This window comes from Taudactylus pleione, unplaced genomic scaffold (genome assembly GCF_031769625.1).
Source record: "Taudactylus pleione unplaced genomic scaffold, aTauple2 ptg000198l, whole genome shotgun sequence".
NCBI classification, from domain to species: domain Eukaryota; kingdom Metazoa; phylum Chordata; class Amphibia; order Anura; family Myobatrachidae; genus Taudactylus; species Taudactylus pleione.
In genome coordinates, this window is record NW_028284600.1 from 3,378,265 (window position 1) to 3,402,616 (window position 24,352).

General features: G+C 43.4%; 1 protein-coding gene across 2 annotated transcripts in view; it reads right to left on the reverse strand.

The window, feature by feature from the left end:
* Window positions 1–24,352, reverse strand: part of TCERG1L (transcription elongation regulator 1 like) — a 325,549-nt gene that overhangs the window by 68,340 nt on the left and 232,857 nt on the right. For both annotated transcript variants that reach the window (XM_088476871.1, XM_088476870.1), the window contains exons 6-8: window positions 23,417–23,539; window positions 2,391–2,482; window positions 1,890–1,963 (exon numbers count right to left, since the gene is read on the reverse strand). In XM_088476871.1, coding sequence (XP_088332997.1) covers window positions 1,890–1,963; window positions 2,391–2,482; window positions 23,417–23,539 — 289 coding nt within the window. The remainder of the gene's footprint in view (window positions 1–1,889; window positions 1,964–2,390; window positions 2,483–23,416; window positions 23,540–24,352) is intronic.

Consider the following 24,352-nt stretch of genomic DNA (forward strand, 5'->3'; position numbering starts at 1 on the left):
GTTTTTTTAATTATTATTATTTTTTTATCCACAGTATTTCAATACTTTAAACCCCTAAGAAGCATGCAAAGATTATAGTGATCTGTACATGTTTCTCCCAAAATGTGACTACCTCAGGCAGGTCTATTGTTTGGGGGTTTTAAAGTTGGATTTTAAGGTGATTTCCAATCCAACTGTTAGTAAATGAGGGGAGGTGCTACATCTACCCGGTTTTTGATTCCTGGAGTCTCATCACTGGCTCTCTCTGCACGTCTACACACCGTGCCTGGCAAGCTTCAAGCCATTCTATCAGCTTGCACTGGAATATCCTCCATACCCATCCGGGACGCAGAGCCCCCTGTTCCTTTCCCCCTGACACGGAGCCTCAGAGCGGCGTCATTCAATTCTTCCCAAGTCTCCCCGCTGGCCGGGTAGAGCACGTGCATCTTGGTCAGACGACCCATTCACTCATAGAGCACGGAGTACATTGTTTTGCCCCTCCTGTGCCGGACCTGGAGCACTAGAGCGACCACCCACTCCCCTCTGCATCTCCATCGTCAGCTGGGTCGAGATCGGGAGGTCTGCCATCTTCAGCCACGGTAACCATCATCCACATTGTGGTCATATACCCAGATCTGGGTCTGATCCAACTATACGGAAGGTAATATCGACACCCATTTATTACTTTGTAACTTTTATACCGGATGATGAACTAATCAACATCAGTTAAAAAAATATATTTGTGTATGGAGGAATTCTTCAGAGGGTTTCACCAAATGTTGTTCAAAAGTCCGGGACTCTATATTCATACATTTTAGGAACCATTATTTACATGCAATTTCATTATTTACATGTGTGTTTTATTGCTCTTATTGAATTTATAAGCATTGGCTGCTTTGTCTTAATAACAATATAATTCATTTATTATATACATTGTTGCTACTGGTTTGAGTGATTTTTAATTATACTAACAGAATCTGTGGTTGCTTTATCTTTCATGTACTTTTTATTGAGTGGGACTGACTACCCCACACAACCACATTGAATCTGTTCAGTAAATATCAACCCCTCAGCGCTTGGGCTGTATCTTGTAGTAAATGAGGGGATCCTGTATACTTCTATGGGAAAGTACTGGTGTATGGTTGAGGGTTGATAGTATGCTAATCCTCTACGATGCATTGCCATCTCAGCATAATATAAGGGTGCCCACTTTACCGTACACACATCCGTAATGTTTAGCAAGACTGCAAAACCATTGGTACAATTGAGTACCATCGAAGCCTCAAGCACACTTGCACAAGCTCTGACCTTACTCAGGAATTGCTAGCTTCATCACACGATGTGAGTCCTCAAGCTGCATATGGCATCACAGTGGATAATTTATGCACGCCCATGCAATGGCGTTTAAAGCCCTGGCACGCCTGCATTTCGCCAACCACCCCCTTGTCACCACCCACAAATGGCACTTCCTGTTAATCACACTGCGATGGGTCTGCTTAGTCACTGCGCTCGTAGTGGCCGATTTGCGCACGCTGAATCAGGCCCACAGATAAGATGCCTGTTGCTGATGGATCTTTTGTTACCAGCAAGGTAAGTCTCAATACTAATGATGACCGCTGTGGCTACAGAGGGAAACACACTGAGCGGTGCAGCCTTTTGTGTGAAGACTGCTAGGTGATCATCATTAATGAGCCTCCTATCATTAGTAAGAGGCAGACTGCCACAGCCAAACAGCAATATGCGGACAGATAGAAGAAGAGGGCAGCAAAATTGGATAATGGAGAAGATGTAAAACTAGGAGGAGAGTCTGGTAGTTGGCAGCAATTTATTGGAAGGCATCATATTTAGCATTAATATATATGCAAATATAACCAAAGAGCAATATAGTTCATACAATGATAATGCCTTACCATGGTGATCCAGGAACTGGTGTGGAGGCGACCGGCTTGTTGCCTTTGGCAGTACAGTCCTCTTCACTTGATATCTTCATGTCATGGTGATTGAATCCGATATATATATAAAAGTTAAATGAAGAACACAGACCAACATGTCAAGCCTATTATAAAATGTAAAGTCTTACTATTGTGTCATCCTTAATTTAACTTAGTAAGAGCTTATCATATTAAAATAAATGTTTTCATTATGGTTATTATGTAGAATATAATTTTTTTATTTTTTTTAGCGTAATGCAAAATAATATTTTTGCGATTCAACTGTGTTTTCCAGACAATTAAATCAGATACAACATTCAGTGATTTCACATTATTTTTTTGTAAAGACATAATCGTAATTATGCTGCAGACCTTCTTTTTTTTTAATTAACGAAAATGGAATAAAAAACACAAATTAAATAGTATTCTTCCCTTGACGTATAAACATAAGTCTTTTTTAGAAGTTAGGAAAGGACAAACCTTTTCATTTGCCTTCTCGGGCTTGTTTTTCCTCTCTGAATGCAGAATGAAAGCTGTCGAGCAAGTTGCCCGGGTTGTTTCCTTGTTTTTTTCTGCAAAATATACAAAACAGGTTTCATGAGACCCAAAAGGGGAAAATATCGGGGCCTATGTAAAGTTGAACATAAGTCACCCATAATTACTTCCACATGGCATATACAGGTTTAAATGCATATATTCAGAGTTGAACAAAGATCTGAGACTGAAATGCACCTATTTATTACACTTGGTTTTAAACTTGCCATTGTTCCACCAGCTTTTGGTGCAAAAGACATGTCTGAAAAGAGGCGCATTTATGCTACGCAATACTAGGCAGAACTTGCAATTCCGTTGACACCCACAACACAGGGGCGCAGAGAGGGGTGGGGGCAGGTACTAATTACCCAGGCCCGAGCTTGTTGGAGGGACCGGGGGGGCCTGGGTCCACTGCCACCACCCTCCCTCTTACCTGTCAGCAGCCGCTCTCCCTAGCCCTGGCTGCAGTGGGGTTAGGGAGGTTGCTGCCGCTGAGCAGAAGCAGAGGTCTTCTCTGCCTGGATTTGCCCCTGGCTGAGGGTCTCACAGCGCTCCCCAGTTCAGTGCACAATTATTATTTTTTTGAGTTTCCTAAGGGGGTGTGGCCACAACTCCCATGATTAGGCCACACCCCCCAAAAATTAACAGGGCCTGGACCGGCTCTCTGCACCCCCATACTGAACAGTTATGCCCCTTCAGTAGCAAGTAGTGATAAAAATGATTTGCTTATGAGTATAGTCTAGAAGCATATACAGATGTGTCAATTTATACCGTGGCTTCAGTCTTGCCAAATAGCCCCTCTCGGGCGTGCCAGGTTCTGTGGAACTTGGACACGCCAATTATCTTTTTTTTGCTCAAAATGTGCATCTTATTTGCATAAATAGAACAAGTGGAAGATGCAGAACTGCATGGCTAGTGTACACTGACCACTGGGGTGTGCGACCATTGTACATCAAGGTGCCACTGAGTCGGTATCTGTGTAAAATGGGCTCTGATGTGAGCGGCCACAGCAATTCTGCTTCATCTATGACTTTGGGCCTGATTCAGAGATGTACAGTATAGCACAGTCACTGCGTCTTTGTAAGCAGCAGCTCTGCTATAATATGCAAGAGCCGCAAGAGGCATCCTAAGAAAATAGAAACCTACTGCCAGCTTCCGTGATCTGTCCAAAGACGCAGCATGGGTCAACTGCATAACCAGGGCCGGCTCCAGGCATGTTCCACCTGGCTGCACAAGGGCAACACTCACAGTAGGCACGTCGATTTTTCAGTAGCCATTATCACTGGCTGGCTCGTCACTGTCATGTCAGGCTCTGCCCAGCCCACCCACCCCCACTGCTGCGCTTTTGCCCTATCTATAACACCACCACCAGCCGCAGAGCGCTGACAGTCCCTCTAGATTGAGCTGGGCAGGCTGGGTGTGACATCACACGCCATCCCTGCCCGTGCACTCTCCGATTTCGGCAGACGGTGGCGGCTGTGTGGATGACGTGGTGGACCATGGATTCAACAGTGGGCACTGGCTGCTGATGCTTCACAGCACGGGCGGTCGGCCGGCCACCAGACCGGACGAGTGTGTGGGGTTCACCGTGAGCACCAACAGCAATTGGTTCAGGACGCGGAGGCCTGGACGAGGCGACGAGGGCGTCCGTGCGGAGGAGAGACGGTAAGTGAATGCGCTCATTACATCACCATGGGCTCAGGCTGGCTGCTGGCACTGACAGCGCAGGCTGTGTGTATGTGTGACTATGTGCCGGCGTGCCGCACCCCACCACATACAGCATGCCTGTCAGTGCCAGCAGCCAGCCCATGAGTAAAAAAAACATTGCCGGAGTCTGAATGGATGCTGCGTGCATGCGATAATCCATTCAGTGATGGGAGAGGGCTGGGGGAAGCCCAGCTAGTGAGGCTCCACCCAGCCTGACGTTATTTGGAGGTGTGCCATGCAGGCACGCGTCCAAATAGCATCACATAGGGGGTGTGGCCTACGGTAATTAGGCTATGCCCCCATTTTCACGATATAAGAGCGCCCTCTTAAGAGCGGACACAGGGTGCTCCGACCCCTGGAGCCGGCCCTGTGCATAACCATCGGACATCTGTGTAACCCTCAGGTTTCTCAGGATGTCCAGCAAAATCATTACCGGGGCCAAAGAAGCTGTGGGCCTGATTCAGACCTGGACACTACGCTCACTTGCATTGAGCGATTTTTCGCAATCTGCGCATGCGTATGAGTCGCAATGCGTGTGCGCGAACCAGTCATTGCGATGGGAAAGTGCTCGCCCGTAGCCCACAGTCGGGCCGCTATTTTGAGTGACAGATAGTGCCATTTGTGGGTGGTAACAGGGGAAGGTGCTTGAAAACGGGGGTGTGGTTGTGCAAATGCAGGCGTGTCTGACCGTCATAACGGTGTTTAATGGGTGTGCATAATTAGCAAAGTAGCGTCATCACACACGTGACTGGGTTGTATTTTAGCCAGAACTGTTCGCAATGTTGTGGTAGAAAAGGCTACTACAAGCATGGCTCTCGATGTTCCCGATTAATCCTACAACTGCCGGAGATGATGTGTGTTGCGAGTGGCAAAGGTGCGTCTTTATACAGGTGCGAGTGCATAGTGCGGCCGCTCGCTATTACTTAGTGGGCGGCTTTACGCGATGCAGTGTGAGCACATGATTTAAATAGCCGGCCCCTTTTAATAGCATCCGGGTCTCAATCAGCCCGGTCTGAATCAGGCCCTGCGTCGACAAATGCAGCCACTGGCTTCTATAAAACCAGAACACAGGACTGGTATGTCCCCATTGTCTAGAATGCTCCCCATCACCATGTCAATCATGCTGCAGCTTTTGGGGCAAGCGAGCGGCATCGCAGGACCATGCGTAGTGTGACTCCTGCCCATGCCCAGATCTTTAATCATCAGAGATTTACGTGGACATCAGAGTTCCGTAAATCCCTGTATCAGGTTTGTACATGTGTATAACCAGTTCCTGTGTGGATAAAGTCACAGCCCGGCATCTCTATTACTTTGTGAGCAGCATTTTCCTGCGTCTGTGTTGCGACAAGGATGCAAAATAAACTTCTACTCTCCTCGGAGCACCTCAGTCACATCGGGCGTCTTGCGCTGTATGATTTAGAGATGCTTAAGGGTAAATTTATTAAAGTGAGAGTTTTTATAAGTGAGTTTTAGAAAAGATGTTGCCCATAGCAACCAATCAGATTCTAGCTATTATCTTCTAGAAGGAGCTAGTTAAATGTTAAGTAGAATCTGATTGGTTGCTATGGGCAACATCTCTTCTAAAACTCACTTCTAAAAACTCTCACTTTAGTAAATTTACCCCTTAGTGTATTTTAGTGTCTTTGTATTTTTTGTATCATGAACTGTTTTACGCAAATGATACAGCAGTAATTCCTTTAAGGTGTTGATCGAGGTGGCTTTTAAATTCTAGACCCAACCACTTTGTAACTTGTTATATAATTGTGTATGGAGGTGAAGAGTGGGCTCAATAGGTACACTGACCCTAGTCATAGGCACATAAGAAAAAATAAATGTTCTTTATCTGTAGATGTACCATATATCTCTGACAAATCCATTGTTTAGTTACAGACTTTGGGGGTCATTCAGACCCGTTCGCGAGCAAAGGATGCTCGCAAACGGGTCGATGTTGCCCCACTGCGCATGCGCACGACTGTGGGAGCTCCGTCGTGCGAATGCATGAGACCCGGACAGCGACGGGTTCTCCGTCGCTCCGGGTCTCGCACCAAAGGGGGCGTGCTGTCGATGTTGATTGACAGCACGCCCCCTTTGGTGGGAGTGCCGGGGGCGTTACTGCCATGGGAACGCCTACCGTCTGAGTCCGGCCCCACTGACATCAGTAATGATGTCAGTGGGAGTGATTTGGGCTCTGATAGAGCCAAAATCACTCCTGGGCTTGCGGAAGGGAGACCCTACCGCAGGATCTCGTCGCAAGCCCATCTTTTTGGCCGCTCGCATAAGCTGTGGGTGGTCACCCACAGCTATGCGAGCAGCCAGGAGGCCGCTCCAAATTTAGCTGGGACGGCCCTGATTCAGAGCGAGCGCTCTGGTCAGAGCGTTCAGCTCTGAATCAGGCCCTATGTTCCTGTCACAGCACCCTAAGTAATAACAGGAATAACAGATGGGTCTGACAGAAAGTATAACCTGTACAGTGAATTAAATGCTTTGAAGCCAAACAATTAAGTTCCCATAGTACAGGCTGAAAATCATTGTACTTGTATGAAACAAAAGGACTTGCGAAAGAAAATATATTATTGCAAATGTGTAGAATAAAACCTCCATTCTTAAGATCCCAAATATCACTAAAAGCTCTGTAATTGGTCCTAGCTGTGACCGCTGCTACTTGCTTATTTTCTTTTGAAAATTATAGTTCCATGAAGTTATAATGACAACATTTTATAAAGAAAAAAAACAGACATCACATTTTAGTTTAATAAACCAGCATGCTGCCTTAATTGCTAAATGGTAGCTGTAGTGATTGACATGTACAAACACACCCTGGCTGAGCCATGTGTAGAGTTTTGGTCCTTTAGGATAATTGAAAGTTTGAGTCTCCTTCAAGATGAAAGGCACAGTATGGGAAAGTTACTTTTAAGAAGTAAAGAATAAATAAGAAAAAAATAATACCAAACAGTAAGAAGATATACACTAGGCACACAGTAGCACAGTAACCACCGCCAAATCAACCACTGATAATTATTTATTGTAAATGGATCACTACTTTCAAATTCATATTTTCAGTAAAATATATAACATAGAGAGATGTGCGCAGACCCCTGTGTTTTAGTTTTGGTTCTAAATCATCATCGTTATTTGGTTTTGGCAAAACCACCTTCACGTGTTTTGGTTTGGATTTCTTTAAAAATTGATAAAACAAAACAGCCGCTATCATGTACTTTGGACCTGATTTTGGTTCCCAAAGTGTTATTAACATCAATAACATTCAGTCCAGTCATTTCCAGTCAATGTTGACCTCCTCACAGCTTACAATATTGTTTTCACTAATATTATCTAAAAGCTGAAGCAACCTGGTTGGCTAAAGTAAGCCACAGAGAAGCAGCACAAGAATATAGCAGTTTAAAATAATATAGCACATCTAGGAACAGAGGCATCACGGGGTCTGGTGACACACAGTGCGCATTCTGACTGTCACTGCGTCTGAAAAGGCGCATGGTCTAAAGTGAAGGGGGTGTGGCCTCACAGGAATCCCAATAATTTCACTTCGGTGATGCCGGGATCCAGAAAACTAACATCGCTTGGGCTGCTACAACATCAGTGCCTAGGTTTGAAGTCCATAGTTTAAAGTGTCAATAGAACATTTAAGTTAAAGCTGGAGTTATTCAGGAGTTATTACTTACTATACTAGGGCCTGGAAGGAACTGTGATGTGATTTTTCATTTCTTCTCATCCACAGGTAATTAACTACTGCACCTATCATACTGCTGCTTGGATGTTATTTGCATAGCGTTTTAAATCTGCTCGGTAATTAACTACTGCTCCAAACATACTGATTAAACAGTATGTCATATTATTTTTAAATCTGTATCAAGGCAGGAAATTACTCTGTATCTATGTTTGTATATTGTCCTCTCACCATATGTTTATTTTACTGCTGACCCTTTGTTGTGTGAGGAGGGTGTTAGGGGTGGGGGTGGAATCAGTGTGGACACCTGGTTTGAGTCATACTTATTTGTCACTATTAGGCTTCCATAGCCGGGGCTGCTATAACATCAGTGCCTAGGTTTGAAGTGCATAGTTTAAAGCGTCAATAGAACATTTAAGTTAAAGCTGGAGTTATTCAGGAGTTAAACAGGAGGAGAACACAAGGAGAATTGAAACGATCACCAATTCCTGCTATTACGGACTGCTTTTATCTACCACCTCACTTCCATCATGCCTATGGATTGTGCCTGTACCTGGATCTCCAATGCTGCCCGCATCCCTCCTGATCTCCCCATGCAATCTGCTTATCCACTCCAACTATACCTTACCAAACCACGCAGCAAGATTACCTCTCAAATGGTCCTTGACTGTGGCCCCCAAATCATGAGGCTTGGTGCAAGTTTGTTGTACTCATTGTTTTTTTTTTCCTCTTAAGTTTAGACTAACCTTTCCATAGATGTTAGATTACTGTGACACTTGTACCCAGCCCATCTGTGTCACCCATGTTTATCTGCCCCTTTAGAATGTAAGCTCTCACGAGCAGGGCCCTCTTCCCTCATGTGCTTATCCTTCACTTAATTATACTCTAATTTACAACAGCACCCAACCCTTGGTTACAGACACCATGCTGTTTATCTAAGTATTATGCAGCAATGTATAAATCATGTATCTGTCCTGTATTGTTTGTACTGATAATTTTTGTTTTCTTGTGTGCTTATTTGTCTATGTACTGTGTAAGGTGCTGCGGAACCCTTTTGGCGGCATATAAATAAAGGATAATAATAATAATCGCCGGAGATGCCAGGCTGCCCCCTGAGACTGGGCTGTAGGCTCCTCTTTTATGACAAGAGTTGGGTGCTACAGGACACTGTCACACTGCAGCACTTGGCTCTTTTCACTGCAGAGGAGCCATCATTTTGGTGCAACCCCCTCTGAAGATGACACCCGGGTATGGCCTACCCCCGCCCCCCACCCCCCTTCTGCACCACCTCATGATGCCATTGTCTAGAAATAGTGGAACTGCAGTGGCAGACAGGATGGCAGTGTAATAAACTATACTATCCTATAAATTGTTTTCATTAAACAAGAACTAATAGTCTAAAAGTAAAAGCCTAGCATAAAATGTAAACATAATATACTACCAAATCACAGGCCTCAGGCTAAATGTAATTAATAATTGTAGAAAGCAGAAGGTGATAATTATTAAGTTAAGCAACTTCTGTGACAAAATGCGTTAGTAGGTGGGACTTTTTGAACGGTGCAATCTTGCCTGTGTCAATTGATTATCGGAACTCCATGCAGACAGCAGCCAGATCTAAGAGGCTTTACACTACTAAAACCAACTGCATTTGCCAGTCCTATTATACGGCACAGTGTGCAGGACGGCTACATTCATTTACCGGCTCTCATTGATCCATTGAAGGAGACTTAGGGTATACTAATATTCGATTTTTATTTTAGTGTAATTTGACATTCGATTTTCATACAATTTTCATTCAATTTCGCATTTGGAGATTTACAAAAGGCAAAATCAAATGTCAAATCAAACATAAAACTAAGGCCCTCATTCAGAGCCGGACGCTCTGAGCAGAGCGCTCGCTCTGAATGAGGGCCGTCCTCCATAAAAATGGAGCGTCCTCCTGGACGCTCGTATAGCTGTGGGTCACCACCCACAGCACATACGAGCGTGCAGGAAGATGGCCGCGATGGTCTTGACCATCGCGACCATCGCCAGTGCGACCAGAAGCCTGTGGTCGGGTTTTTCGACCACAAGCCCTGGAGTGATTTTGGCTCTATCAGAGCCAAAATCACTCCCACTGACATCACTAGTGATGTCAGTGGGCCGGCTTCTGATGGTAGGCGTTCCCTTGGGAATGCCCCCGTCTGGGAGGCACGCCCCCGGCATGCCCACCAAAGGGGGCGTGCTGTCAATCAACATCGACAGCACGCCCCCTTTGATCAGACACAATGAGCGAAGGAAAGTCCTTCGCTCGTCGCGTCTCGCGCATGCGCACGACGGAGCTCCCTCCATCGTGCGCATGCTCAGTGCACACCATCGACCCACTTGTGAGCAGACAGCCGCTCGCGAGTGGGTCTGAATCAGGCCCTAAATTTTACTCAAATCCCACTCAAAATATAACATTGGAAAAACATTGGTACTTTAACATAGACCCACACTCAAATCCCTTATATACTAATATTCAATTTGAATCGAACAGAAAATCGCACTTAACATCGAACTTCAATTTTACCATGAGCAGGTCTGATTGACACAGATGCATGTACAGATAAGTGAGATTTGTGCATGCATTTGTGTGTAAAAAGCTCCAAAAGTTTAAAAAAAATAATAATAATTATTTGGAAGTCGCCCCATAAAATCACAAACAGCCCGGACTTTCAGAGCCAGTCCTGGTTGTGTAAACACGGGGGACAAAAGACGTAAGGGTCCCTGTATTTACCACAACCAGCACTGGGCTAAGCGAGCTGGTCCTGGATAACCAGGACTGGCTCTGTAAAGTCTGGGGCTGGTTGTGATTTTAGGGGGGGGGGACTCCATGTAATTTTTTTTTTATTTTTTATAATACTTTAGAAGATTTTTATAGACAGATGCATGCACGAATCTCACTGATCTGTGCATGCATCTGTGTCAATCAGACCTGCTCATGCTGAAATTTAAAGCATGAAGTAGGTTTATTCATTTGGGGTTGTGAAGTTCAATTTTGAGAGCGATTTGGTGTTCGATTTGTGCATGGCCATGCAAAGTAAACATAAAATCACTCTTCAAAATCAAACCAAATCGAATTCGATTGAGAAAAGTCTTCTAAAATTGAATTTTATTAAATGTGGGATTTGATGAAGCATTTCTACATTCGATTTGAAGTGAGCTAAATCGAACATCAAATCGAATGCAATATCGAACTTTGATAAATACCCCTTACTGTTGAAAAGCTGGTGATTTATCGTCACTTACCAAGAGGCTACATTATTGATGGTGGTCTGCATGTGGAGGAGCTCGTATAAGTGAACTGGTCTTTTGCAATTGTATTGAAAGCTGTATCACTGCGGCACTTTCTAAACCGGTTCTGTAAGTATATAAGTGACACGGGTGTATCTAAGGGTCCGAGCGCCCGTGGCAAAATTAGTCTCTGTCTTACCATATTTTAAGACAGATATAAATTATATATCGGCCGGCGTCTCTGGCACACACAGAAGGTAAAACACACACACACATGAGGTGACACACACACTGATAGTGACACACGCAGGAGGCGACACACACACAAGTTGACACATGCAGAAGGTGACTCACACACAAAAAAGGTGACACAAAGACAGGAGGTGACAGAGGGTAGCACAAGCAGCACCCCTCTTCCATGGCTGGCACCCCTGGTGAGTGCCATCCTGCCCAATGGGTAGATATACCACTGAAGTGACATTACATTGATCACAGACAGAACTGCCTCACTATGCGGCTTATACAATATTTTATAATAATCATCACTTTAGTGCTTTATAACTGGATACAGCTTCCTCTGAGTGATGAAGAATATATACATGCAGGGGAATAAAAGTTAACAACTGGCCAATGTGACTATTGACACACCTTATGTGATTACTTGATTCACCCTACATTATCTTTTCACTCCAGGATGGCTATTAATACATCTACTGTACATAAGGATTAAATCAGCTTGATACATGCTACCCTGTTGATTGATATCAGAGTGTGTTTTTTTACTCATTTGGTATCCCCTGGATGTGAACAATCTACTAAAGCTACCGGATGTGATTTTTGCCCAGCAGGCAGAAAGCACTTTCAATCCTTTTGCTACTTTGTATTCAACTTTAAAGTTTGATATTGTGGGCCAAATGTAATAGGGTGAGAGTTTAGAAAAGTGAGAGTTTCTGACACTTTTTAAACTTTGCCAATGTAATATAGTCCAAAAACAAAGTAACAGAGCGAACTTGCATGTTTTTTCAGACTTAAAAAACTCTCACAATTTAAAATCTCATTCAGATGTTTTCCCATTTTGAAGATAAAACTCAACCAATGTGAGAGTTTACTCCTAAACTCTCACATTTTCTAAACTCTCACCCTATTACATTTGGCCCTGTGTGTCTGATTTATATTATTGTTTGATTTTAGTTTGTTGCATAATATATTAAGGATTTGACACATTCGGCTGAATTAGTAACTATGATATAAATTTACAATCACTTTTTGGAGGGATCTCGGGTTGGCGCTGACTCTCCTGTAATATTGTACACCATCTGGATCTGGATGATGGCTTTAGCTAAAGGGGGCCATGCTCCAAAAGGCTAAGATTATTTGGAGCTCCAGACCACAGTCCTTATTGCGAATAATGTGGACTACGGACAACAGAGTTTTAGATGAATGCAGGTGATATCTTTGATATTACCTATGTTCAGCCTTTGGTAAGTTCAAGAATATTTATATTATGTGGAAACTCCCGGATGACTCAAGGGGGCGATAAACTGATAAACAGACCGCTCAGATTTTTTTTTAAATACCTGTAGTTATACTTGATGAAATATACAGAGCTGTGTTTATTTGGTACATGCATATCATAAGGGTACAAGAAAAAGGAGGTAGAAAGGGAATGATAGTATTTAAGTGCTTTTGAGCGGCTGCTGCACCTGATGTTCCGCTTAGTACACACTTGGCGCATTTTATCTAATTCATACAGTATCACTAAATCCATGGATTGGATTTGACATCTTTGTGAGATTATTGACAGTACATCGAGCTGGAAGGAAGTGCAGCTATAATTTGCTTCTCGTATTTAAAGTGTGATAACACCTCACAGTTATACAGCGTCCCGGTGTCTACTGAATAAATGGAAACACGGTAAATTATAGCCTATAAAACCTCATTTGACTCATCAGTAACTTGAGTCATCTGAAAGATACATTCTGCTTGCTTTAATAGTGCAAACAAGGCTAATGTAGCAGTAATTATCAGCTACTCTCATAAAATTAGCATTGAGAGATTACTGACCTGCTAATGGGCCATTAAGTGTTACCAGCAGTTGGTTAAGTTTTTTGTATCTGCTTCACTGCAGCTAATAAAAGAGAAATCATTGAAATATAAATTTCACAGAATAGTGAAAGCAGGATCTTCCTAGGAAATGCAGATGTGACCTCATACACTAATGCTGCAGTTGCGCTAAACAGTCCTTCTTGGTGCGTCATGTCCCATGCTACTGAGCTTGTGTCAAGCGCTTTTTTAATGTCTGCCCAGGGACCCATGGATTGTTCCCGTGGCAGTCTGCAGTGTAAACAGCCTGATCCGGGTCACGATGACCCAGATCGTGCACATGCGGTTGAGTGGCCGGCTTCAGTGGCACTTGGAAATTACATCATCTCCAAGCACCCACAGTAACGCCGGAAGAGCAAGGTCACTGCAGACCCGGGTCCGGTGTGAACGGTGCTGACTCTGTAATATCCTGGGTCGGCGCAGCAGTATGAAAGGGTCAAGTTCCGGGTCTGATCCGGATTGGAACCCTGGGGCTGATTCAGACCCGTTCCCTATGATGCGAACGGTCGTAGCTGGCCGATAGTCGCTAACTGCGCATGCGTACGCATCGCAATGCACTTGTGCAAAACAATCCAAGAGATCGGGATGCGTTCACTCACTGCCTGCTGACTGCCCAGTAGAGTGAGTGACAGGAGAAGCCGTTTGTGGGTGGTGACAGGGGCTGGCCACTGGTAATGGAGGAGTGGAGGTGCGAACGTAGGCCTGCCTGAGTGTCTCAACGCCGTTTCAGAGGCGTACATAATTAAAAGGCAGCATCATAGTACACATCACTTGGTGGGATTTCACTCTGAAGTGATCGCAGTAGTTGCGGCAGGGTAAAGGCAACCTTAAGCGCTGTGATCGCATCTGATGGTGCTCGATGTACCAATGGTTCAAGCACTTCCAGAAGATGACGTGTGCAAGTGGGCGTTGTATGAATGGCTGGTGGGTGTCTACATACACAAAGTGATCGCACGCCTAAACATAGCGGGCGTGCCAATGTCTTGCCGTGCGATCGCCTGCCATGCCATCACTTAGCCGAATTTGCATACACTGGGAGCGAACGTACGCATCTAGCGAGCGAGTCTGAATGAGCTCCTCTGTTCCAACCCTTGGGTCCAGGACTGGATTTCCAGCTAGGCATGCTAGGCGCTCACCTAGTGCTCCCAGAGGAGCACTGTGCGAGTACCGCGTGACTTCATGATGTCACGTGGTCCCGCTTCCACTTCCAGAGAGCCCCACACGGAGCTCTCTCGGAGAGACTGAGGCGATCGCTCTGAATCAGGGTGTCTTTTTTTTATGGAGCGGCCTCATGGCCTCTCACATTGCTGTGGGTTGCCACCCACAGCTAATGCGAGTGGCCAGGAAGATGGACGCGATGGTCAAGACCATCGCGACCATCGGGCTTGCGACGAGACCCTTGTGGTAGGGTCTCGTGGCCAGAAGCCCCAGAGAGCTTTCGGCTCAAACAGAGCCGAAAGCTCTCCCACTGACATCACTTGTGATGTCAGTGGGGCCGCCCCCAAACTGTAGGCGTTCTCATGGGAAGGCCTACGTCTGGGCAGCCACCCCCCCGGCCCGCCCACCAAATGGGCCGTGCTGTCACTCAACACCGACAGCACGCCCCCTTTGGTGCGAGACCCGAAGCGACGGATAGCCCATCGCTATCCGGGTCTTGCGCATGCGCACGACAGAGCCGGCTCCGTCGTGCGCATGCGCTCTGGGCCACCATCGACCCAGTTGCGAGCGCTCAGCACATGCGACCAGATCTGAATCATGCCCTGAGTACGCGCCCGCCTGCGATTGAGGAAAGGAGAATGTGCTCCGTCCCCCGTGCTTACCTGCCGGTGAGAAAACAGCAGCTTGTGTTCCTATCTGCACTTCCATCTCTGCAGAGGACACTGCTAGTGTTCACAGGACTACTTCCTACAGTATGGAAACCTGGCACACCACCTCCGGAGTGCTACTCACAACTGGCGTGAGATCGTCACCCCACTCCTGACGTGGGGCTAATACAAGGAACAGCCGACAATTACCAGCCAATACCTCGGCTTTTGTCCAAGCTGAGCACTGCACATCCAAAGAACACCTGTGCCTGCAAATCAGGCTATTATGCTCTTCAGCGGCTCATCAATGTGACTCTGGTCACCAAGGTACCTTTCAAAACTGAACACTTACAGTGATAATTTATTGCTTTTAGGTGAATTTTTTTGTGTGAGTCCAAAGACAGGTCAGAACCATTCATTTACCACCGATACCCACAAACACATTACCATTGGTCTGCCCTTTTTAATTCATAGTTTTTATTTTGGATTTTTTTTTATCATTGATTTTATATGTATTTATTCCTCCCTTTAATATGCAAGAATTGTTACTGTTGTTCTCTTTGTGATTATATGTACCTGATTGATTTTTTTTATTTATTATCTTGTTAAATTGTAATTTTTCAGAACATTTGAGACATTGGACTAAATCATTTTTAGCAACAGGTTTTTTTTTTTTGTTAACGAGGACAACAGATGCACAGTCTTATTTTTTTATATTCCCCCTTAATGTGCTACTTTGTACCATTTTCTTTGGGATTAAAAAAAAATACAAAATCTCAATACTTGATATAATATTTGCAAGAAAGTAGACCATTTGCAATGTATGGATGCAAAATTCAGCAAAAAGTATTTATTCTGGGTAAAAATAAAAATTCAAAAGACATTTGTCCTATATGAGTGACTCGCAACACACATCATTGTGTTTAATCTGTTACTTTATACCATTTCCTTTGCTACAAAAAATACTAATCCTAAGTAAAGTATTTAGTACACTATTAGTGAATTAAATTGCATGATTGGGTATAAAGTATAGTACTCAAGCACTGGAATCGCAACATGTAGTGGAGCACCTACTGTAAACTATAATCTGACATCTCAAACCATTTGGTGTAAAAAGTATAATCTAGAACACTTGTGTTGCTGAAGCAGTGAATGGCAGAAGAGCCTGGTCACTCTTTTGTGTTTACCCCCTAATCCAAAAATTGTCCAAACTCAGAAGTAAGGTGAGTGCATAAGTGATTACTTTACTTTTTACCCTTTGCATGGAAAATCCTTCTAGTGTTCCTGCTGGTGTTCTTTGTGTCACTGCCCTGATGTAGTGGGCGGGATGCATTAAGCATCACATTTGGATGCAATGCATTCCTCCACTGATCCCATGCATACCAGCATTTATTAATGCAGTATGCATGAATAAAGCTGTTCTTTGTGGTGTGGGAACCCAGGAGTCCTTCTGCACATGTGCAGCCATTGCCCAGCGCATTTGCAAGCTGCGAGGGACCCTGGGGAGGATCCTAATGGAATGGACCCCAGGAAAGTCTCAGAAAAGAAGCCATAGGAGCCGATTCAGACCCGCTCGCCAAGATGCCAATACTCGTAGCTGGCCGAATTTTGCATTCAGTCCCGCCTCCACTCACAGAGAGCCCCGCACGGAGCTCTGTCGGAGCGACTGAGTACGCGCCCACCTGCGATTGGGGAAAGGAGAATGTGCTCCGTCCCCTGGTCACCTTGGCCACGGCCCACCACCCTGTCCCTCAAATCCATCATCCAACTAGCCCACCCCAGCAGCCACTCTGCTAGCCTGCCTTCCAGCCCCACTGCCGCCCACATGCAGTAAGCAGCAGCAGTAGCGGTGCTGCAACCAGCAAGGCCAGGTAGGGACCTGATGAGTTGCAAAGATCTAACTCTCTCTCTCTCTCTCTCTCTCTCTCTCTCTCTCTCTCTATATATATATATATATATATATAGATAGATAGATAGATAGATAGATAGATAGATAGATAGATAGATGGATAGATAGATAGATATGTATATGTATATATCTATATACAGTGCATATTATATGACAATGTGTATCTCACCTACAGGATATGTGCTCAGTTTTTACAATGTCACTATATATATCTATATATATATATATATATATATATATATATATATAATATATATATGTTCCCAAGTGCCCTCCTTTGGGTATGCACCCCCAACATGGAATCCACAAACAAGAAGCTGAAAAAAAGGTGAACCCACACTGGTGGATTTAATGCATTGTGGAGTATATATATATATATATATATATATATATATATATATATTGGACCGGCACCCAGTATAAATGTCCCGTTGCCTGTGTGCCTATGCTGTCAATTGATACACTCGATGATGTGTTCGCCCACCAGGGGTTAGAGCACTGCACGGCACTACAGGACTTTGAAGCATATAAAAGATTTAATTTCCAATCTTTTATATATTTCAAAGTCCTGTAGTGCCGTGCAGTGCTCTAACCCCTGGTGGGCGAACACATCATCGAGTATATATATTGTATATGATATGAAAATGTGTATCTATCTCAATGGGAATATATATATATATATATATATATATATATTGCCAAACAGCGGCGGCACTGCAGGAGTCTTAGTTAAAAGAATAAATAACCAGGCAGACACATCAGTGTCAATTTCAATGTTTCATGATAAACATCATTTCGTCTGCCTGGTTATTTATTCTATTAAGCTGAATATAAGGAGGAAAAACAATAAAATTATGTAAGGGGCATGAATCAGGAACTCACATATAGTGTTATGGATTGTTTGAGGGTGGGGGACCCCGAACTGGTATCTTGCCTAGGGCCCCATGAGGTCTAAATCCGTCTCTGCTTGGGTCAGACCCGGAACTTTGGCATAAAAGAGGTATTCGTTGCAATGCAATGCGACAAAACTGCTTAACAACACTGCATTGGTTAATTAGATATGTGACACTGGTACATCTATGTGTGAGTGTGGCTGAATCTGTATATGAAGTGCTGCGATGCAGCGGCCGCGGCTTTTCTTCATGCCAAGTTCTGTTGTGCTTCATCTGCGACTTTGTACACATTTAAAACTAAATTCTGTGCAGTTAAAGTAGCAGCCCAGTATCTAAAGTACAGAGTGAGTGATGTTTCATTGCATCTATGGTGCGAATAAGATGCCAATATAAAGAAAAAGTCGATACGCTACACTGCTCGGCGCGGTTCACTCACACAAAGCATCTCCCGCAGAATGGCGTATAGAGGCTAGGTATATGAGGACACATCTGTACATGTGCAGGTTTGTTTCTACACAAGATGGGAAGATGCAGTGAAGTTATAGATGGCAGAGCTGGCACTCGGGTAAACCCTGAGCCAGGCTAATCTGTTAAAGTAAAGCAAGGTTAATGGAGCTAGAATTCCTGTGACTAAATCTGAGAGTTCGTTTCAGCTGCCTCTTCCCCACGATAGTGTAAGAGTTTTTCTTGCACTGCTACAGGAGATCTCTGTCTGGTTGGAGGTCATTGTCATTTATCTCAACGCACTTTGGGCCTAATTCAGAGATGGACAGCATTGCAGAGCCGCACACAAGCAGTTTTGGAAATCTGTCCATCTTCATGCAAATGCAGAAGGAGATGTCAGATGCCTCCTTGCTCCATTTGGAGGCACCATCGCAACCATCACGACCGATGGTTGCTCCTTTGGTCATGCTGCAGGAGCTGAGGCTTCCTGCAGCCTGACCGGGTGCTGGTCACTGCAGAGGCCAGGAATCTGTATCCGCTGATGGCAACCTTGACCTCGTCCCTCCTGGAAAACGGGGGCGACACGCAGGGGGAAGCCGCAGATTAGCCCTAACCCTATCCACAGCCATACCCTAAACCTAACTCTAAAATCATCTGTTGACATTATGTCTGATGACATTCATAGTGTCAACATTATGACTATGTTAACATTCTGTCAGTGTCAACATTGGGAATGTTGACAAGCTGAATGTCTATACCCTGGCTGTGGTTAGTGTTAGGGCTAGTCTTCAGTTTGGGGTAGGGCTACATGCAGAATGAATGCTAAAACATTCACATTCTGTCCATGTCCACATTCTGTATGTTGACATTCAGACCCTGTTGACATTCTAGTGTTGACGTGCTGAATGTCGTAGTGCCATCCTGCTAGATTGGTACTTGCCAGGTTCACCAGAGGAGGGGTGCTGTTCTGCTTTGCCACCCACACACTTTATCTGCTGAGGGGACCCTCTGCAGCTCAATGTTGAGGAAGGCTCTTTAAAAAATTACCCCAGCCTGGCCTTTTAGTCTGGGATCCTGGCTCTAGGCTATATCTTAGAACCTCCATAATGTTGTAGCACAGAAGAGCAGCATGCAGGACATCATGACGTTGTCTTTCACATTGCACCTTTGAACCTCTGCGAAACAAAATCTCTTTTGATGTGAACATGGAAATTCCACTGCGTTTCCGCTCATTTCTAATACTGACCTGCCAGCTCTTTGATTCTTTGATAATTTTTTTTTTTTTTTTTAACTAACCACTTTTACCAGAGTGCACATTATCAGCGGGCATAAAAATTGTTTTGTATGCCGATATTTAAAGGTCATCACATCTCTTCTGTACCTCAGAGTGGAGCCTGTATAAAATTAAATCTATTATAAAATTCCGGCACAGCTATTGACCAGATGTCAAGAAGCACCGATTATTTCTTTATTGATAATCATCATTAAATATTTTCTGGATCAGTCACAGGAAAAGATGATTAATTCACGTTCGAGCCATTAGTTGCATAAAGGAGATTTAAAAAAAAACTAAACATTTTACAGAAATGTTTCAAGCTCTATATGCATTAAACATGTAATTGCCTTTTACAATTGACCCAGATGAGTCTGGAAGCTCATTTACATCAACATAAATTGCAGATTTAATTAACAAACACAGGCAGGAAGGAAAGTTACAGAGTTTCCAAAAATGCAAATGGTATTGTAACAAGCAAAATAAACCATACATACTGTACAGCATAACTCCAGCTCAAGGAATACAGTATATAGCAGTGGTTCCCAAATTGTGCGCCGTGGCACCCTGGGGTGCCTTGGGACACTTGCAGGGGTGCCTCAGGTTGGTGGTCCAGCACCAAATCAAATTATTTATGGTCAATATAATGTAAATATGTAGACAAACAGAAGCGCAAACCTGTCCCCACCACAAAACTGAACCTAAGGATGACAGATGAGCACAATTTACTTCACTTTACTACATTACTACATTTTTTTCTGAATTTCTTAATAACAAACATTCAGCTTAGAGGTGCCGCGAAAACAATACTGATACTCTGGGGTGCCGTGGTTCAAAAAAGTTTGGGAACCACTGGTATATAGTTAAGTATACAATAGGTACATTTCCTTTGAAGCTCATGTGTGCAGTAGCATATTGTATTAATTACCAAATTTAAATGTATTCACAAAAATTCCATTTATGTGGAAAATCTGAGTAACAGCAACCAAACAGGAATAATCTTACATTTATGTAGTGCAAGTTACAAAATATAAGCCAGTGTCTGATTAGTTGCAACAGTTTCATGCAAATTTTGCCTCTAGATGCAACACTAGTAGTACAGCTTTTACACCTAAATTCTGGGTCTGACCCGAAGATTGGAACAGGGTTCCAATCCGGATCAGAGCCGGAATTTAGCAGGCGCCAACCCAGGATATTCCCAAGTTGGCGCTGTTCACACTGGAGCCGGGTCTGCAGAGACCTGGCTTTTTCGGTGTTGAAGTGGACGCTTGGAGATGACGTCATCTCCAAGCGCCACTGTAGCCGGCCAATCGGCAGGCAAGCGGCGTGCTCCAGGTCATCGTGACCCGGATCACGTCGTTTACACTGCAGGGTTTCACGGGTTATTCCCGTGTTAAACCCTGCAAGTTACCTGGGTTGGATTGCCGGGTCACTCGACCCGGCAATCCAACCCAGTTTCCTTTTACACCAAGGAGCTACCAGGGTTAACCCTACAATAACCCGGGTTTTAGCTCTGGTGTAAAACGGGTATAAATAAGCCCTGCTGGGTGCAATAAATGAAGACAAATCTGCCTTACATGCTTAAAGCTATACAGAAATGAGGGCAGCAATGGAAAGTTTTGTCCTTGGTTTTTAGACTAAGAGGTAAATTTACTAAAGCTTTTCCGAAGCTATTTAGAGGTGTTGTATTGATGGTAAATGGTTTTTACACCTTGTAGAAAGGAGCTAAAGTGTTTTTTCCCAACTTTTTAAAACTTGTATAAAAAACAAAAAAAAATCACAATAAACTGATTTTTCTGTACCCCCCTCAAAAATACTGTAATGACTTACATTTACTTAAAACACTTGCTTGCTATAATTTTTCCATCATTAATAAAAAAAATGCAAAAATCAGCCGTTTGACGGCATTAAAGAACCTACAGTACTTTCCTTATGGCCACTAACAGCCATATATATGGTCCTGCTATGTCTGTTGATTGACACTTCTCTTCTATATTTCAGGGGGAGTTGGGAGTTAGGTGTATCTCCTTTTTCTTGCAGAGGCAGACTGGGGGGTTGGGGAGAAGCAGGAGATACAGCTACGCATGACAGCTGGTTCAACTATAATAATAACAGACATCAGTACTAGCAAGCTGCATCCCTATTGGCAGATAACAGACATCAGTACTAGCAAGCTGCATCCGTATTGGCAGATAACAGACATCAGTACTAGCAAGCTGCATCCCTATTGGCAGATAACAGACATCAGTACTAGCAAGCTGCATCCCTATTGGCAGATAACAGACATCAGTACTAGCAAGCTGCATCCCTATTGGCAGATAACAGACATCAGTACTAGCAAGCTGCATCCCTATTGGCAGATACACCTCTAAAGCTAATTGCTAGTGTTTATAATATAGGATTCTGTGACCAGACATTTTTTTTGCTACTTTCAGTCGTTCACAAGAAGGAAGATCATACTGTATCTGCTGTATCACAAAGGGATTTTTTTTATTTACATAAATAATCATATACATCCAACTCAGGAAATATGCTAGTTTTATGTGCTGCTTCTTATAGCTTAATATGCATCCAACTTCTCAACTTCTCATTGAGTGCAATTATAATAGTCTATTAATGCGTTCTGGCCTTTATACTTGTGTAGAAGTTTTATAGAAAATAGATGACCTTATATCCAAAGTCAGTAAAACATCTCCTTGCGGATTGTAGATTATACATGCCAGCAGACCAGTGTATGACTTAATTAGATATTTCTGATTAGTAATGAGGATTTATAGGAAAGGAGGGTGAGTCGCACTGGATTTATAGTTGCAAATTAATTCCATATACAGTAGGTGCAGTAATGACACGGCCCACCCCACTTGTTCATTTCCTTATTGAGGATGCTACATCATAGACTAATATATTCAAAAGAGAAAATAATAAGGATTGACATAATTAGGAAAATAATGATATTTGATAATATTTTAACATATACCATTACCAATAAAGGTTATGTATTAAACAACAATTAGCTGATGGTACAGTATGCACTCCAATAAAAGGCAGATGTCTGTCCATGCATGACAAGTGGACATCATTGGAGAGGGTTCATTTGGTTCCCCCTTCTGAATTTTTTTTTGGAAATATGATCTATAGGCTACAATGCTTTCTGGGACATGATACATTTAGCAACTCCCGTAAAAACCTATGGTGCCAGCTTTTGTGACCAAAAACAGGGGGACCTCCGACATCTGCTGCACTCGCCCCATCTTACATTGAGGGGATGCCTAATTTTTGTGGGTATTGTCTGAAAATGGCAGTTTTCAGAGGCTATCTAGTATCTGGCAAAGTAGGGTTAGTAAATATGCTCCTTAGGGGGCATACACACTAGACGATGCTTATGAACGATATGTACGATAATGATATTGTTATCGTTCATATCGTCCAGTGTGTATGCACTGAACGACCGACGATGCGTGCCCCTGCGGGTCATTAACGATATCCCCAGTTGGCTGAACATGCAGCTCAATCTGGGGATATTATTAACGACGCCATGCTGCCGAATGCAGCATGGCCACGCGCCCACCCCCCGTCATTCGTTAAGGCCGACATTGGAAAGTGTGTATACACTTACCAATGTCGGAACCCCTGCCGGGTGTCCCGCCGCAGACGATATTGCCGCATACACACATCGTTCAGTGTGTATGCGGCTTTAGAGCTCCATATGCTTATACAAAAACAGTCTGGGGCAATAAGGCAAACTAACTTTTAATCAGAAATGATGCTACAGATCTGTATGCTCCTCATTGTCACATTATCTATGAATAGGAATGCTTTTGTTTTATTCATCAGCACTTTCTACAACAGATAGGTTTATGTAAAAATCCCAACAACGTTAAATAACTCATTTAACACACACCGTTTGAAGTTGGAGTATGATCCGTCAGGCCAGTCATAAAGGTAACTGTTGGTGACTTGGTTAATCTGACAATCTGAGCTGGCAGCATCGGTGTGACATGAGCCTTAATTCTTGATGGGCAACCTGGTAACACAATAGTGAACAACAATCAGCAGTCTTTCAATATAGGTAAACCATATACAAAAACAGATGTCTCAAAATCTGAATAAACACATTTTTATGGGAAAGTCATTTGAATTCTTCATGCAGTGTACAAAAATAATTGACCATATTGTTTGTAATCAGATGTATATGATCATTTATGTATAATATACAATGGTGAAGCAATTCTTTCTGTCACCTGAAGCAAAGACTCAGATCGGCTCCCCTCCTCCCAGTAAATACAGTAATAGTCACCCTCTACCTATATCACAGCCATGCTATACAGAGAGCATCAGTGACTACCATATAATACAGAAAGCATTGTAGTGACCACCTTATAATACAGAGAGCATCAGTGACAGCCCTATAATACATAGGAGTGTGTGCACCATGTTATACAGAGAGTATCAATGACTGACATATATTATAGAGAAAATTATTGACCACCATATAATACAGAGAGTATCAGTGACTGCCATATAATACAGAGGAGTGTGACCGCCACATAATAAAGACAGCATAAGTTGCTGCCATGTAATACAGAGTGTGATCACCATATAATACAGAGAGCATCAGTGACCACCATATAATACAGAGGAGTGTGACCACCATTCAATACAGTCAGTATTTTTGATCGCCTAACAATACCAAGCCCTCATCAATGATTAATCCCTCCTCAAACTCAAGCAACATCTGCTGCTTACTATATTTATTAAATATAATTGATATTATTAACCCCTTTACAATAATTACCTGCATATTCCTTATCATTAATTAACTCCAACATCCCCCCCC